This window comes from Cyprinus carpio, chromosome B6 (assembly GCF_018340385.1).
Source record: "Cyprinus carpio isolate SPL01 chromosome B6, ASM1834038v1, whole genome shotgun sequence".
In the NCBI taxonomy this organism is placed as follows: Eukaryota; Metazoa; Chordata; class Actinopteri; order Cypriniformes; family Cyprinidae; genus Cyprinus; species Cyprinus carpio.
This window is the reverse complement of record NC_056602.1, coordinates 22,768,404-22,785,981: the sequence shown is the minus strand read 5'-3', so window position 1 is coordinate 22,785,981 and position 17,578 is coordinate 22,768,404. Positions and strand designations below refer to the sequence as shown.

The following is a 17,578-nucleotide window of genomic DNA, read 5'->3' as shown; positions in this document are numbered from 1 at the left end:
CAAATAGATTCCCACGAGTCTTCTGGATCGCCTCCTGATTGCTGGCAACGTCTGTATCCTAGAAGTATTTAAAAGGACGGAGTACTCAAATTCTTGTGTATTAACTTTAACAAAGCATTTATTAACCTTGAAAAAAAAAAAAACAACAACAAAAAAAAACATATACTCCATACTGCTAGGGTCTTCATTTGGGTACTTCAATTTCATTAGTCTGAAGATGCAAACAAGAAATTTACCCTTTCATTTTTTTCTAAAATTACAAGTTAAAAAAAAAAAGTCAGTCATTCATCTATTTCCTTATGGGAAATAAAGCCAAGCGGTCAAGATTGAATTCTAACAAACATTACAGTGGAAAATAGTACTGGGCCAGATCAGCACAGAAAGCCACTGTCCTGCAGAGTTTAGCAATATTCCCAATTAAAGGGATAGTTCACCCAAAAATGAAAATTCTATTATTAACTGCTCAACCTTCATGTTGTTCTAAACCCGCAAGATCCCGGTCATCTTCAGAACACAAATTAAGATATTTTTGATGAAATCCGAGAAATTATCAAGAGCACGTAAATAATGCATGCGCGTGGTGCTGCTGACATAGAACACGCATGTGCTAAGCCTTGTTTACATGCAGAGGAAAAAAATGTTCATGCCTCTTGTTACTCTCCATAACGGCGGAATATGTGATTTGGTGGAGAAGAATTGTTGAATAAAGTCATTATTTTGTTTTCTTTGCACACAAAAAGTATTGTAATAGTTTTGTTTGATTGAGTTTTTTCCTTTGTTGTCACATGGACTATTTTATTGATGTCCTTACTACGATTCTGGGTCTGGGAACATTTCAGTTGCATTGCAGCCTATGGAGGCTCAGAAAGCTCTCAGATTTTCATAAAAATATCATCATTTGTGTTCTGAAGATGAATGATGGTCTTACGGGTTTGAAATGACATGAGGGTGAGTAATTAATGACGTTTATTTTTGGGTGATCTAGTCATTTAAACACACCTGAACCAGCTAATCAAGGTTTTTGGGAATTTTAAAACAAAAACAAAGTCTTACTAGAAGTTCCAGGCAGGTGTGTTAGAGCTAAACTCCACAGAACACTGGTTCTCCAAGAGCAGGTTTAGACACAACTTTCCTTGCATCAAAATAAATTGTTTTTGGGAGGCTAATGCATTTGTAATCTGTCAGTTTATAGTAATACCACATATTTTGTATTTAATGTATTAATAAACCTAATCTTATTATATCTGTCTTTTTTTGTTAATTTCCATAACCCTAAAACTCAGTGGCCAGTGAGTGAATAATGTTTTAATACAAGATTTTGTTGAGTGCAGTTGTTCTTACCTGAGTAGTGGGCACCAAGAGGGTTTAATTATTCGTCCAAGGACTCTTCTTCAGTTTGCAAACATCTTCATATGTTTTGCAGTGTGGATCCATTTTGGCAAAGATTGTTGATGCTAATGGGCCTATGGTAATTCTGTATGTCTCAAATTCTGCACAAATCTGTAAACACATGAAGTGCAATTTGTTACAAAAAAACAAACAAACAAAAAAAAAAAAACAGTTTAACTGCAAAAAACAATTCAATTATCAAAATATTAAATGATTTATTTGTGTGAGTGATGAATAGTGTCATGTTTACCATTCCAAAAAGGTGGAACTTATTACACATTTATTGATTATTCAGCTTATGCAATTAGTTAAAATATACATATTCCAACAAATAAAGGTAACTACTTCTGCTTTTGAAAGTCATTAAGTATTACTATTATACAATTAATTTACACAAATAAATATATTTGGCACACAAAATGAGATGAGAGAAACTCTTATTCGCCATTTAATTAGCTATATGAGAAAGTAGCTGAATGACAAATCATTCTGCCTATTAACATCTCTTTTTTGTAAGCCATATGTATAATAAAGGTAAGTGATAGGACGTTTTATTTTTGGATAAAAATGTTATTAATAAATACAATCTCTCTTAAAATACCTTATTGGGTTATGATAATCAAAACAGTCCTGCGCTAGATCAAACCAAACTAAAACTTTAATGATTTTTTCCCCCCCACTAATAAAAGGTTTTTATCATTAGTTAGCTCCACACTGGAGAGCTGCTTTAAAACAGAAAATCAAGTTATAATTCTAGCGACACTGACTCTGTATTTTCATGTTTAATACTGTAAAGCTGCTTAATGTAAGGCTATCTATTGCATAAAGGACTGTAATATAAATAAACGTGACTGGACTTTTCTTTACTGGAGTGCCGAACTTCAGAGTTCGTGCAAACATCCACATCGCTGTAATCAAATGTGTTCTTAAGGGCTGCTTTTACATCGCGGTCAGTTTTTGTAGTGTTTATTTTGTTATTAAGAGAAAGGCTCGCAGTATATATTTACATATTCATCCAAACGCGCTCAGCAGCCTCAGGTTCTCAGGTTAACTGAAGCGCTGTTTTCTTTCGAATCGCATCAGGAGAGCTGAATTACAGTCTTGCGCTACAGCGCCACACTGGTCAAACAGCATTATTGCAGGCTCTCACATAAGGTCATACGAGATCAAACCACTACTCAACAAAAACATTTGTCGACAATTTGTTTTATTGTCGACGTTGTCGACTAATTGTTTCAGCCCCAGTATATATATATATACTAAAGTCAATACGCTACAGAGAGTCATGCGCTTTCACATCTCCCAACTGCTCACAATCATCTATTAACGGCGCAATAAACCGATTACACAATACTAGACTGCAAAACCAAAGCACTCCAAAACAGAAACTCTAAGATAAATTAAAGACTTTGACTTAACACAAGGAAAACCATTTTTTTGAGTGGATGTTGTCAAGAAGCGAATGTAAACTGTGAGATGCTTTGTCTTCTAACAGGAGGGAGGGGGGCAAATAACAATTTGGCATGCACCAGTCAGATTCAGAGCATCTGAAGAAAATGCGTAACTGAATGGAATGAAGTGGGGGAGGTTGCCTGTTTGGGTAATTTCACCTTGTCTGTTGAGTTGAGGTTTCAGTCGCTGTTTCCTCTCATTTGAGAGTTGCGTAAAGTTCCAGCTCTCTTCGACAGTGTTACTGTCATGTTCTACTACATGAAAGTCCTCTCAACTCTTCTGTGTTTACTGTTGCTTCACCAAAATGCAAGCGCAAATTGTCCACCAGGTATGTATGATTATTGATAAATACCTGAATTTGGGACTTACTATTCAGTTTGAAAGGATATTGGTCACATAACACCTCATTAAAATATCTTTTAATTGTAGGTCAGAGGCTCAATTATAATACGAAAATTTGTGAGGCCTGTCCACTAGAACAATATAGCTCTAAACCTGGAACACATTTTGCTTGCCAGAACTGCAACAAATGTGAAAAAGGTAAGTGTCACTGTTTTTTTTTTTTTTTGGATAGATAGATTTAGTAACTGAGAATGTTATTGTATAATGTATGTAATGCTGTAATATACTTTAAACCACCCAATATTTTGTATCTAATTTACACCATTTGATGTGTATTTTCAACAATAACTTACATAATTTTCCCTCCTCAGGTAGTGAGGAACTCAGTGCTTGCACACCTACCAGTGACACTCAGTGCAAATGTAAAACAGGCTTTATACCCATTTATCCGCTAAAGGAAGATATGTGTACTTGTGAAAAAGGTTCTGGAATAGATGAAAGAGGTACGCATTAAATCCTGCCTTACTGAAGCACATCAAATAACTAAAGAGCATCTCATGACACCTGGACTATGTCTCTCTTCTAGGAATATGCAAAAAATGTCAGAATGGCTTCACAGACAAACATGACTCGTTTTGTAAAAAATGGAGAGAGTAAGTTTTTATGTATAGCAAAAAAAAATTAATTTCAAAGGATATACTGTTTATAGCCTCATGTAAATGTCAATTCAAAGGGTTGTTGTCAAGGGGAGACAACAAGGAACGATGTCCCCGAACCCAGATATACAAAGGGGACCCTATTCAAATGTTATTGCCTACTTTTTGAGGGGGAGCATAAAAATTCCCCAGTAAAAGTTGAATGAAATTCAGTAATGACCCAGAAGCATATTAATCATTTCAACAGCTTAATCAGCGCCCTCTTGTGCAAGTTTAATGATTCAGCACTGAGACTACAAAGAGATGTTTAGTCAAACATTAATTGTGTCATCATTTACTCTTCCTCATGTCATTCTAAAACTGTATGATTTTTTCCCCCCTTTGGAGAACCAAAGAAGATATTTTGAAGAATGTTTCAGCTATTGTTGTAGATAAAATTAAACTTTCATTGTATGGGCAAAGAAAATTACTAAGAAACTTTTTCTAAATTTGTGTTATGTAGAAGAAAAGTCAAACAGGTTTGTAATGATATCAGCATGAGTAAATGATGACAGAATTTTGATTTCGACTGAACTATATATGATTGTTTCATGAAGAGAACTACATTAATTTTTTGCTCTGTAGGTGTAAAAGTGGGATTAATATCCAAGGCACCACCACTTCTGATGCTGTCTGCAAAAATGCCTCGGAAGAGGTGACAGAAGCTCCCAAAGCCCATACTACTTCCACGGCCACTTCAACAACTACAGTCTCCTCTCCCATCAACACAAAAAAAGACAGCTTCTACAGCTTGTGTAATCTTCCTTTATTACTTCCAGGTTAATAATCAGGTACAATTTGTATCTTTCATGCTAATATTTAAATCATATTTCATTCTAGGGCTGGTTATGGCATGTGCTAGTGTTATTCTGCTGGCTGGACTCCTGTACCACAAGTGTAAAGTCACCCACTGTATTCATAACCACAAGAAAGTGGATTTTCGAAAAGGTGGAGTACCCTTAGTTTACCATACGACCACTTGTGTGAGTGTGTGTGTGTGTGTGTGTGTGTGTGTGTGTGTGTGGCTACTCTTTATTCATCCTTCTTACATTTATTTTCTCTAGAAAGTGTATGCAGAAAGCCTGTTGAAGAATCCGGGGAAAAGTGCCTGTCTTTGCTCGTCTAACACAGTTGTTAACGGCCTCAGTGTTTCTTTTTGTGGAATATTTTTTATGCATGCAATATTAGTTGTTATATAACTAGTTAAATTGCTGTTAACTTCATTAAATTTCCACTTAATAACACCACTTAAAGGGATAGTTCACCCAAAAAATGTATCATTTACTCACCTTCATGTTGTTTCAAACCTGCATGAGTCTCTTTCTTCTGTTGAACACAAAAGAAGATATTTCAGTATTTTTTTCCATACTATGGAAGTCAATGGCTGCCGTCAACTGTTTGGTTAGCAATATTCTTCAGCGCATCTTGTTTGAAAACGGAAGAAGATATTTTGAAGAATGTTGGTAAACAAACATGCCAATGAATAAAGTATTTTTTTCCATACTATGGAGGTCAATGGCTGCCGTCAACTGTTTGGTTACGAATATTCTCAGCGTATCTTGTTTGAAAACAAAAGAAGATATTTTGAAGAATGTTGATAACCAAACAGTTGACGGCAACCACTGACTTCCATAGTATGGAGAAAAAAAAACTATGTAAGTCAACTGTCAACTGTTTGGTTACCAACATTTTTCAAAATATCTTCTTTTGTGTTCAACAGGAGATAGAAACTCATACAGGTTTGGAACAACTTGAGAGTGTTTAATGGGTGAACTATACCTTTAAAAAACAATAATAATCAGTGCTTAATTATAATTGTCTTACATTGTAGAAGAAACTTTTTATATTATAAGTATTATCAACATTTTTGTGTTTAGTGGATGTTGTAAGAATGATTATAAATAGTCAAAAGTAGCTTACATTATGGGTTTTTTAAGACCCTGTTTATACCTGTTTTGGCAACCGGTTTGAAACATTCGGGGTCCAAAACAAATTGAGATTCATCCACATGTGAAGGTGTTGAAAGTCATTGCTTTTGTAGTGTAAATGCTCATCCATTTGAATTCAGATGGCTAATTTAATATAAGCCTTGAATTGATTTCAATTCATTACTTGGAGACAGATCTACTTTGAATTCTACTGATTAGTGAATTTGAAATAAAATCTTCACATCGTCTGAACTTCATTCGACAGCTGTAGGTAGATCGATGGTTGCCATAACCTTATTATAGTCATTTCCATGTTGCCATAATTGTTTACCACAGACATGCCTTGTAGTGACTCATGAATTCCTGAGACAAATGACAAATGATCTGAGTTTTTCCATATTTAGGTGGGCTAAGGACAATGTCTGAGAATCTTTCCTTTTTGTTTTTTTGTTTTTGTGTGTGTAGCCTAATTATAAAGATTTAATTTTGTTTCTGTGAAATGGAAATAAATGGTTTGCATAAACCAGTGACATTTTTGTAGGCAGTAATATTTGTAATATTTTATTTTATGTCTGTTTTCATTCTGTACAATGTGTCTGATTATATGGTGTCTCATTTACAGCTTTAAATAAAGGACTAAGTCTAAAATATTATTAATATTCTGTAGTATAAATATCAGGTTATTTTGTTGTTGTTGTTGTTATATGTAATATTACTTTGTAAAAATTTTTTCTTTTATTTTTAATGATATTTGTTCATTTTTTTCTTCTTATTGCATTAACTCTGGTGTCAACGCTCTGGTCTCAAAACTCAAAACTAATACGGACATTTAAATCATGCATTTTCATCATTTGGATCTTTGTATTTCAAGTGTACTTAGCAACGTCAGAGCTGGTATTGTCCCCTCCTACATTTAAGTTTCTTCCGATAGTCGACAACGTCCCCTGCCTGTCTCTAGAAACGCAAAACACACGGAAGTTCTGGGGAGGTGACAGGTTTCAGTTGAACTTCTTCAAAATTTCCATCCACGCACAAGTACTCACGTTCCAGCCCTTGAAGCTAAATGCCAGTGTGCACCTCCCTCTTATGAAGCCACGAGGCAGTTTAATTTAGCTTGACTTGACTAAGTTTGACTGCTTAGATAACTAGCAATAATACTACAAGACTATTTTTTTTTGGACAAATATATCAATGAGATGTACCGAAGATAGGTTTTTATGATTTTTATTTTATTTTTATTATACAATATGTGACCCTGGATCACAAAACCAGTCATAAGAAGCACAGGTATATTTGTAGCAATAGCCTACAATACATTGTATGGGTCAAAATGATCAATTTTTCTTTTATGCCAAAAACCATTAGGATATTAAGTAAAGATCATGTTCCATGACGATATTTTGTAAATTTCCTACCGTAAATATATCAAAAAGTAATTTTTGATTAGTAATATGCATGGCTAAGAACTTCATTTGGACAACTTTAAAGGCAATTTTCTGAATATTTAGATTTTTTGCACAGATTTTCAAATTGTTGTATCTCAGCCACATATTGTCCTATCCTAACAAACCATATATCAATGGAAAGCTTGATTATTATAAATATCTTATCCTTATGACTGGTTTTGTGGTACAGGGTCACATATGTGATGTGGAGATCATTTCTATATGTGTTTTCTATTTGTTTCATCCACTTTAAAAAGTGATGACGTCTCATTTTGCGTCAGAGTGTGACCACCCCTGTACAGATGAAACTTCTCTGTAGAGGATCTGAAATGAGAAGTCATGTTTGTTAACCACAAAAATCCCTGACAGACCAGCTCAATGCACGAATTTCAGAAAAAAAGGGGGTGGAAAGCATGTGAAATACTGTAGTTTATAGAAAGTAATCTTCGACATAAATTTCATAGAAGTAGTAGCTAAATTATTCTGATATGTTTTCATTTTCTCTATTCTATTTGATGTAGCAGCACCCTCTGCAGGGCCACATGGCTGCAGATGTCAAGAACTAGATGTGAAAACAAAAATCACACTACTTCCTGATCCTGGCTGTAAGCCTGAGCTGTTTTTTTTTTTTTTTTTTTTTTTTTTTTTTTTTTTTTTTTTTTTTTTTTTTTATTATCTAAAATCAGTTTTCTGCTCAGATACTGTAACTGGTGCTCTGCCATGCTTGCATGACCAACAGAACATTTTTGATGCAATCTTGTTGCATTAGTGGTCTGAGAGCTCTGTAATCTTGGAACTTGTTCATTTCCTTACTTCATCTGTTGTTCAAGAGAAGGAACCACATCCTTTGCCTTCTTGTCAAAGAGCCTTACTGCCACGAAGATCAGAGTTCCCCTCACGTTTTTCAGTTGACTTCTTGTAACAGAGAGTAGGCTGATGCATTCATCTGACTAAAGTTGAAAATTAGCTGAAATTATGCATTTAGAGAATCTTAATTGAGGTGCACTGTCAAATTTAAACCTTGATTCTACAAACAATAACTTACAGACCCATGCTATGAAATGGACTTTGTCTTTTTGAAAAGGTTTTGCAAAATGTTAAACTTTTTATCAGAATGCATTTGAATTTTAAAACAAATTTAAAGAGTCTGCAATATGATTTTCTATTTTGCAAAAAAAAAAAAAAAAATTCTATCAAATCATCATATTTTTATTTGAATAAATGTTTTTTTTATGTGACTGATTTAGTGAGATAACAAATAGACATTTTATTTAATGTTTTGTTTTTAACAGTATTTTAAATATATTTTCTATGAATGGCTATATGTTTCTGTATAATGCATAAAGTATTTATAAAAACATTATCACATTAATTGTTTCATTATAATATTTTTTAGTGCTGTCAAATGATTAATTGCACTTAATCGCATCCAAAATAAAAGTTTTTGATTGCATAATATATGTGTGTGTTCTGTGTATATTTATTATGTATATATAAATACACACACACATGCATGCATATATTTTGAAAATATTTGCATGTCTATATTTATATTCATATAATTTATCTCATAAATAAATATATTTAATATATAAACATAAAAATTTTTTTCTGAAATATATACATGCATGTGTGTGTATTTATATATACAGTACATAATAAATATACACAGCACACATACATATGTAAACAAAAACTTTTATTTTGGATGCAGTTAATCGCAATTAATCATTTGACAGCACTAATAATTTTATATTATTGTATGTTTTATATTATTGTATGCTAAAACTTGCAGCTTTTTGTGTACGTCAAACAGACTCAACACACACACACACAAAAAATACAAATTCAGTATGTCTTTCATGCTTCAACTGAACTGCTTGCAATAGTTGTGTTTTTCAGGGTTGAGTTGCGTGTAGAATTGATGAGTATGCCAATATATGGTAACATGAACTCTGTGATGCACAGTGGGATCACATTGGATGTGACATATGTTGGCTCATCAATTTTAATAGCTTACACACAACCGAGAAAAAAAAAGCAGAGTGTGAATGTGTCATAGTTAGATCTACGCTTATGTGACGTTAACCTCCTGCAGAGCATGTGACCTTTCACATAGACCACTTCAATCAGCTGCACTGAAATGGCAGCAGCTCCGCTGGGTGTAGACTTTGCGCAAGAGATTTGTGCGCATGACACTTGCAAGACCACACGGACCACCTGTTCTTTATGACATCATCATCTGTGTTTTGTTTTGAGTTTTGTTTTGACCAGAGGTCTTTCAAAAGTAAAAAAAAAACCCACATTATATAAAGGATTCTAACTTTATTATATTATATTATATTATATTATTATATATATATTATATTATATTATATTATATTATATTATGTTATGGTTATGTTATTATATTATATTATATTATATTATATTATATTGTTATGTTATGTTATGTTATTATTTGTTATGTTATGTTATGTTATGTTATGTTATGATTATGTTATGTTATATTAGTTATATTATATTATATTATATTATATTATATTATATTATATTATAAGTTTCCACTTCACAGAAATTTAATAGATGGACTGAGTCATGTGGATTACTTGTGTATTATTGTGATGTTTTTTTCTGCTGTTTGAACTCTCATTCTGACGACACCCAATCACTGCAGAGGTTTCATTGGTGAGCAAGTGACATAATGCTAAATTTCTCTAAAACTATTCTGATGAAGGAACAAACTCATCTACATCTCTGATGACCTGAAGGTGAGTACATTTTTAGCAAATTTTCATATTTGGGTGAAATATTCCTTTGATATATGACTCCTATAAAATGGTCCAAGCAATCTCATTCAAAATAGAAGATGTCGGAAAAACTATTTAATGTTTTAATGTTTTTGATATATTTATAACATTTAATTCAAGATCCACTTTAGCTAAAAAATATCACTACCCTAGATAAACAACAAAATTGACTGCGGGCAGTAGATTCTTTTCCTATTTATTGCCAAGACCTTGGAGCAATCTCCCTTGCGTTGTTCAGGAGGCCAACACACTCTGTCAGTTTAAATCTAGATTAAATACTCATCTATTTAACCTGATTTCTATCATTTAAATCCATTAAAGAATTGTTCAGCTGCATTATTAGGTCAACTGGAACCGGGAACACTTCCCATAACACCCGGAGCACTTGTTAAGAAGAATGGCATCTTTGCTAATATTAGTCTGTTTCATTCTTATTCCGAGGTCTCCATAGTCACCCAGATCCAGTTTGTATCCAGACCAGATAGAGGATCAGCACTTAGAGATGACCTCTACAGCCCTGAATGTCAGTGGAGACCGTGTCAACTAGATGAGTCCTAGAGACAGATCCCCTGCGAAGACCTTGTCGGCCAACAGCACAATTACTCAGCAAAGGCTAAAAGAACCAGATGAGTCCTCTGACTTGTGTTGCAGCCAGGAATTAAACCACACCATACTGGTTTCATCTGTGCTTTCTCCCAAGGTTTTTTTTCTCCATTTCTGTCACCGATGTAGCTTTGGTTTTACTTGCCACTGTCACCTTTGGCTTGTTTAGTTGGGGACACTTAATTTCTGGCAATATTGTCGACTTAATTGCACAGACACTAATTGAAGAGCTGGATGTTGACGTCACTGAATCAGTGATGAGCTGATTTTAACTTAAAAATCAACTTTGTCCTCATGCATTATCAACACAATATTTTCCTGTTTAACATTGAAATGCTGCTTTGACACAATCTGTATTGTATAAAGTGCTATATAAATAAAGGTGACTTGACTTGACAACAGTGCACATTTTCCTTATCTTGTCCAATCCTCTCCACTTGCAAGACCTTATAACCTCAGGCTTTTTCCACTGAAATCTTATTAAAACAATTAAAATCATGAAAGTTCAGATGCATATGCAGACTATAACAATGTTCATGACTTTGTAAATGATGGATGGATTTAGCACTGTCAGTATAGGAGTTGATATTTGAGGGTGCGTGTTTATCTTTGAATTAAAGGTCAAAGCTGGCGTGCAAATCTAAGCACGATTCAGTCTATTCTCTCTCATACACAAAACAAGACCTGAAAGATTTTTAAGCATTTATAAACTTTCAGTAAGCAAAGATGTTCATAGGAATAGTCTTTGTTAAAATCAATTAAATTATTACTATTCTTTTAAGTACAGGTCAAGAAAAAATAAAAAAATAAAAAAATAATAATAATAAAAATATACCTAATATAATTCCACTGACATAACAGAGAAAATGGCAATGGTGCAAATCAGTAATGATAGTTTATGGAAACCATAAAGGTCATGCATTAGTACAGCCCCACCCCCCCACCCCCACCCCCATATTTTGACAGTGCTGTTTCTCACTCTTTCAAGATTTTTTTTTTTTTTTTCATTTTTACCAAATTTTAAAACATTATTTTCTAGCATTATTATTATTTTTATTTTTGGCTCTGAACATGTGGTCAGTAGATATTTGGCTATAACAGCCTGTAATACCTGTAATCTAATATCCTGTGTGGCGTTTGTAACATCAGAGGAAGAGGTGGACTGGTGGAAATCCCATTTTTCATGATCAAACTGAATCCAATATCTTATTTCGCATAGAAATATGTCACATTACTGAGGTACAATGGGTTGTGAATGCTATTTCATGTTCGCTTTAAGTAATCTTACAAATTGCAAACAAAACACTCTTTCCGACTGAAACTTTTTCTCAGACTGGTAAAGATGTTATCAGCAGAGGTTTTAGAGATTCTTTCTGATGCTGTGGTCCTTCCTTTTACACTACACACTATAGATGACCTCGATAACGCTGGTGACGGCAATGTTTTTATTACCCCTAGCAGAGTATGTAGGTGGTGGAGAAGTTTTATATCAGTTAGTATTTGAATACTTCTGTAACATGCATGTTAAAACTGAAGATGGTGGTTTGCTTAGGTTTCCTAGATTCTTTGAAAAGTCAGTCTGGCTGATAAAGCAGTGGGCTAGTGGTCGGTCTATGTGCACCAGTGGTTGGTGTATGGGCTGCAATGCTGGAGTGTTTGGTTCCAGCTCAGGTTGTGTATAGATTCTACTCTTCTTCACTTTCTCCATCACTCTGTTGCTGTAACTGAATTTAAAAGTGCCAAAAGTCCTCTAACAAATTGTTATTGCTGTGAAAACCTAAGAATTTACAATCAGCTGCAACAGCCATTACAGAGGCAAACAAACTTATGGGTCCTGGTCCAACTGACCCCTAATGTAGCGACACCACTGCAGTCATTTCCTCTGCCAATTACTGCTTATACTGTAGTGAGTTTTAGCTGATATTGAAGGAGAAGTTGTCCTTTCACCAGACTGGTACATACCTGTTCCCTGTTGGGGCCTCATGTGATAAGATACCACATGATTACTGACACGCTTGGTGATACAAATTAAGAATGTGTATGACTGATTTTCTTCTGTGGAACACAAGAGAAGATATTCTGGAAAATGTGCCCCCCCCCCCCCCCCCCCATGTATGTAGAACATCTACATTATACAACTATACATTTCTACAAAAGAAAGAAAATGAAAGTTTGGAAATAACATGAGGGTGAATATAACATGTTTTCATTTCTGGATAAACCATGACCCACAATCATCTTATGATCTGTGAAAGAGTGGATGACTTTTTCATAAATATTTCCTGAATATTCACATCCAGCCATAGTTTCCATTTCAACCAACAACATCAAAGACGTTGTTGTCCTTAAATGGAAAAGATGAAAAGATTTGAGGGTCATAAATTTCTTCCTCCCCCATATATTGTAGAAGTTTCCCCTTTTTACTTCCCTGTTTCCCATTTCCCAAATGACCCAAAACACATACTTCATAAAGAAATTCTTTGGAACATGTTCAGTGAGATTGTGTAATAAAAGCTCAACGCAGTCTGGTTGCAGGTCTTGGCATGTTTTTACTCTCAGTCCTGGTCACATTGGTTTTGGCCCTGCACGCCTCTTCATGTGGGTGTGAGAAAACGTCACAGGATGATGTCACAGCAGTCTTAAAAGGCAAGTGAGAAAGGTTACAATGCTCAATCTACCACTGGGATACAATGGACACTGCTAAGCTCTGGTTTATGCTGCTCTGTGTTTGTGGCAGCTGGATTTCGAGTCTGGCTTATGTAAACTGTGACTGGACCACTGAGTATGAACATGGAAAGAAATGTTGTAAAGCCTGTCCTTTAGGTAAGATCATTATAATATTCTCAAGACTGGAAGGAACACTGTCATATGTATTCTTTGTTTGTGATTAATGCATGTAGAATGCTAAACTTTAGTGCTGTACATATTTCTTATGTATAAGTTGAGTTACAGCTTTATTAGCACACATTAATACTCAAGTTTCATTTAAACGCTGTTATAACAGATAATTGATATTATTGGTGGAACCCTCTGGAAAAAGTTCAATGTTTGTTATACTGAAGTAAGATGTGAAAAATGTTGATTTGAATGTCATTCACTGTTTTTACAGGTCAGTATCCCAAAGTAAAATGCTCAGAGAACAAAAATGACAGTGTGTGTGAGAAATGTTCAACAGATATTTCGGCTATGAACAAGTGTTTCTGCAAAGATAATCACTTATGTTCTGATGAAAAATGTGAAAATTGTATGCCCAGGATAAAATGCAAACCTGGACATCAGCTGAAGAGAAATGGTAAAGTGTTTTTGTTATTATTATTATTATTATTAAATGAAATGACTCATGTCCATTATGTTTGTTATTTATGAGCTCATCATATCAGTGGGTCTTTCCATGGGGACTTTTTGTGGTCAAAGTGTGAAGAGGGCATGAGGGTTAAGAGACATTAACAAGGTATAAATACTATTTGAAATTCTTCAGCTGCTTTTTTCTGTTTACTGTTTTGGCAGGTTACTTTGAATATACTTACGTTTGTGAGTTATGTCCAGAAAACACTTACAATGATGCTGAGGACAGCACCTGTAAATCCATTACAAAGTAAAGCTTTGTGTTTGGTATATTTCATTGGAGAATGCCTTGAGATTGTTTATTAGATGATAACCGATTTTCTGAAATTAGATGTGCTGATGGTGAAATCTTCCCTGGAAACAAGACCCACAATGCAAGATGTGGCTCTTCTGGTTGGTACTTTTCACTGCTTACATGTTCAACATACTGTCATGGGGCTCATATGCCTGTTGACCATGGATTTCCATTCATATCCCATATTCGTAATTCAAAATTAAGCCTATAATTTATATATACCCTAACAGCATTTATTTGAACTATCTTGTTTATTATACTATCTATATAATGTTTTATGGTCACTTTTGATCAATTTAAGGGATTCCTTCTGAATGAAATATTAATTTCTTAAAAAAACAAAAAGAAAAATCTTTCTGACCCTAATATTTTGAACAAAATGTGTCTATTTCAAAATTTGAAATCTCAATTTTAAAATACTCTAATAATTCCTAATAATATATATATATATGGAATATGAATACTCAGTATATAACCTTTAAATTTATTGAAGAATATTTGATGATTTTGAAGAGGCATCTTAAATTAGTGTTCTGTGTGAAATCTGCTATCAAACAAGGCAGTTGCCACACATCCCTTGTTTTCTTTTAGATTTTCTATGTGATTAAGAAATGCTGCAAATGCTTTTCTTATTTTTCCACAGCAAAGTTCACAACAGGTGACCCAGGAGACCAAAGGAAAATACAAAACAATGAGAGTCAGACTCATTCTTTTATGGTGGCCTGTTTAGCAGTCACTGTGTTGACCTGCCTGGTTTTTATCTTGTATACTGCTTTTAAAATGTTCAGATACAAGACGCGTACAAAAAGTAAGTTACATTTTAATGTCTATCCTATTTCTAGTTATCTATACTAGTAAACCTTATGCAAAATTTTATTTTTTTTTGTAAATGAAATTCCCATGTCTGAATTAATTGTGTCTTTCCACAGTATGCAAACCGGCGTGCACACATAGGATGGTATTGCCCTCAGATACATGCAGCTGCAAATTATCCAAGGAGGAAGAGGGTGAGGAAAAGAACCTGACAGAGCTCTCGGAAGTCCCTTGCAAGCATGATGTCCACAGATTTCTTTAAAGTTTCTCTGCAATGTGAAGATCACTGCACAAAGGTGTTATCTTCTCAGTTTCAAAACGGATTCATATGAAGAGGAATGAGCAGAAAGTGACATGTTTATGTTTGCTCTGATACAAAATTTGCTCTCTGAAGTGGATTTATGCAAGACGTACAACAGGAGTGATGCTTCCTGTCAACTTGTAAGTGTAAAAACTGTTAAAAGATTCCGAGTTTCTACAAGGGCAGAGAACAGTTTGCATTATGCAATTAAGGAACGTGTGTAATTAAACATTACAAATGTAAGGTATCACAAAAGATTTACCTGGGGAAATAGTAATGTATAGAATAAATACCTCATAAGTATTGGACCAAAGATTAACAGACATAACAGCAAGCTTTTTTAGTATTTAATGCTTCATATCTGATTTTTTCTTTTGTCACATGAGAATTATGAGATAGGGTGGTTTGTCCTCTGTTTGCTTGTATGTGCGATTTCTGCTTGTATGTGCAATTTTTGCTTGTATGTGTCATTTTATAGTTATTTCACATCTGTTAAGCACGTTTATTTTTCATTGTCACTGATACTTTCTATAGCCTAGTCCACTTTTTATAGTTCATAGGTTCTGTACATATAAAATCTATCCTTTGCATACTTTTGCTAAACAAAACTCTTTTTGTCTTATTGTTGCATGCTAGGTTTGGATCCTGCATTTGAAAGTGTGGAATATTTTAAATATTGTCACTGGTACTACATCAATGGATATTTTAATAGACTTTTTTTTTTTTTTTTTAATATTATAAAAACTAATGTTACAGCAATTTTGTGTAGGCATTTTATTTTCAATTATAAAATTGTATTATGTCATTGGCCAATATATTGAGTTGTAGCACTGTATTACAATGACTTTTGCCAAGAAATGTAATGTAGGCTATTTTATTATTGTTTATTGTACATGCAAAATATATTTTAGGATCTACATAAATTTATAGGACCTTCGGGCCTATAGCCCCCGTCCTGGTCTGAACATCTGAACTCATGAGGAAATATACATGTGTGCGCATGTATATAGACATTAAGATAGAGAGAGGTAAGACATCCAAGAGTAGAGAAAGACAACACTGATAGGAGGAGGGAGCGAGACAGAAGAAATGGAGTGAGAAGGGAGGAGAGATTGCAGAGAGGCAAACTCAAACCCGTTAACAGCAGTAGTATGTGGCTACATATGGTTTTTACGCTGTGGGGACGGTATTTACTTTATGACATTGAAGACACACTGGACTGGCTTGCTTCGGTTCGAAAGAATCATAAAAACTAGTGTTTCAGCAATTTTGTGTAGGCATTTTATTTTCAATGATAAAATTGTATTATGGTCATTGGCCAATATATAGAGTTGTAGCACTACAATGACTTTTGCCAAGAAATGTAATGTAGGCTATTTTATTATTGTTTATTGTACATGCAAAATATATTTTAGGATCTACATAACTTTAAGTTTTATAAGCTGTATAATAGGAACAACACGGGGCTGTTGCTGGTGGGGTGAAAGGTGGTGACGATTATAGGGCCCGATTATGAGTATCATAATGGGTGCACTTGTCTCTTAAAGTGACCGCGCCTAATTTACTAGCTGCTGTAAGTGTCCTTAATGTTAATCCAAGAAAATAAAGGAAGGAAAATCACTGCTCACTGCTCTTGAGTAAATTACTTTATAGTTTTAACAAGAATTAATCCACAGTCAAACCAAAAATTATTCAGACACCAGATATAATTATATATTATATATATATATATATATATATATATATATATATATATATATATATATATATATATATATATATATATATATATAATGATTAGTGGTGATGGACACTATAATTAACTATCTGACATTATCAAGATGAATTTGTCCTGACATAGTTTAACTCTTGAGTTCTTATATTATTACCATTTTCTACTATAGCAAATAAACTGATAGTGTGAGAAATGTTGAAGATGTCTGAATAAATTTTGGTTTGACTGTATATTTAATTTTTTAGATTATGCAGTGTTATTTTACATTTGACTATTCGGTTCATGTACCTGGACACCTACAAACTTCAACATAAACTTTTTTTTTTTTTGCATGTAGCCTATTATTATTAAAAAGTGTCTGTTAATATTATTTAATGGATCTAAGTAACATGAACTTACAATGAACAGTTGTAGGCTGTTTTATC

At 33.9% G+C, this 17,578-nt stretch overlaps 2 protein-coding genes across 2 annotated transcripts; both read left to right on the top strand.

Annotated features, from left to right (window-relative positions):
* The first annotated feature begins 1,937 nt into the window (after positions 1 to 1,937).
* Positions 1,938 to 5,442, top strand: si:ch73-361p23.3 (tumor necrosis factor receptor superfamily member 9). Its single transcript, XM_019103273.2, has 7 exons — positions 1,938 to 3,169; positions 3,271 to 3,381; positions 3,555 to 3,686; positions 3,770 to 3,836; positions 4,464 to 4,633; positions 4,719 to 4,826; positions 4,943 to 5,442. Exons 1-7 carry the CDS (start codon positions 3,088 to 3,090, stop codon positions 5,002 to 5,004), a joined length of 732 nt encoding a protein of 243 aa, XP_018958818.2. The 5' UTR covers positions 1,938 to 3,087; the 3' UTR covers positions 5,005 to 5,442.
* Positions 5,443 to 13,332: 7,890 nt separating this feature from the next.
* On the top strand, positions 13,333 to 17,045 carry tnfrsf18 (tumor necrosis factor receptor superfamily, member 18). Its single transcript, XM_042726332.1, has 7 exons — positions 13,333 to 13,487; positions 13,774 to 13,956; positions 14,172 to 14,259; positions 14,341 to 14,402; positions 14,948 to 15,112; positions 15,234 to 15,558; positions 16,055 to 17,045. Exons 1-6 carry the CDS (start codon positions 13,355 to 13,357, stop codon positions 15,377 to 15,379), a joined length of 777 nt encoding a protein of 258 aa, XP_042582266.1. The 5' UTR covers positions 13,333 to 13,354; the 3' UTR covers positions 15,380 to 15,558; positions 16,055 to 17,045.
* Positions 17,046 to 17,578: the final 533 nt, after the last annotated feature.

What these genes read in the sequence shown, in the direction of transcription:
- si:ch73-361p23.3 (XM_019103273.2), top strand. Translation starts at nt 3,088, where the DNA reads ATGTTCTACTACATGAAAGTCCTCTCAACTCTTCTGTGTTTACTGTTG. An exon ending in TTTTGTAAAAAATGGAGAGA is followed by an intron (nt 3,837 to 4,463) that starts GTAAGTTTTTAT and finishes TTTGCTCTGTAG; the next exon opens with GTGTAAAAGTGGGATTAATA. An exon ending in AGACAGCTTCTACAGCTTGT is followed by an intron (nt 4,634 to 4,718) that starts GTAATCTTCCTT and finishes ATTTCATTCTAG; the next exon opens with GGCTGGTTATGGCATGTGCT.
- tnfrsf18 (XM_042726332.1), top strand. Translation starts at nt 13,355, where the DNA reads ATGGACACTGCTAAGCTCTGGTTTATGCTGCTCTGTGTTTGTGGCAGC. An exon ending in ACATCAGCTGAAGAGAAATG is followed by an intron (nt 13,957 to 14,171) that starts GTAAAGTGTTTT and finishes CTGTTTTGGCAG; the next exon opens with GTTACTTTGAATATACTTAC. An exon ending in ACCTGTAAATCCATTACAAA is followed by an intron (nt 14,260 to 14,340) that starts GTAAAGCTTTGT and finishes TTCTGAAATTAG; the next exon opens with ATGTGCTGATGGTGAAATCT.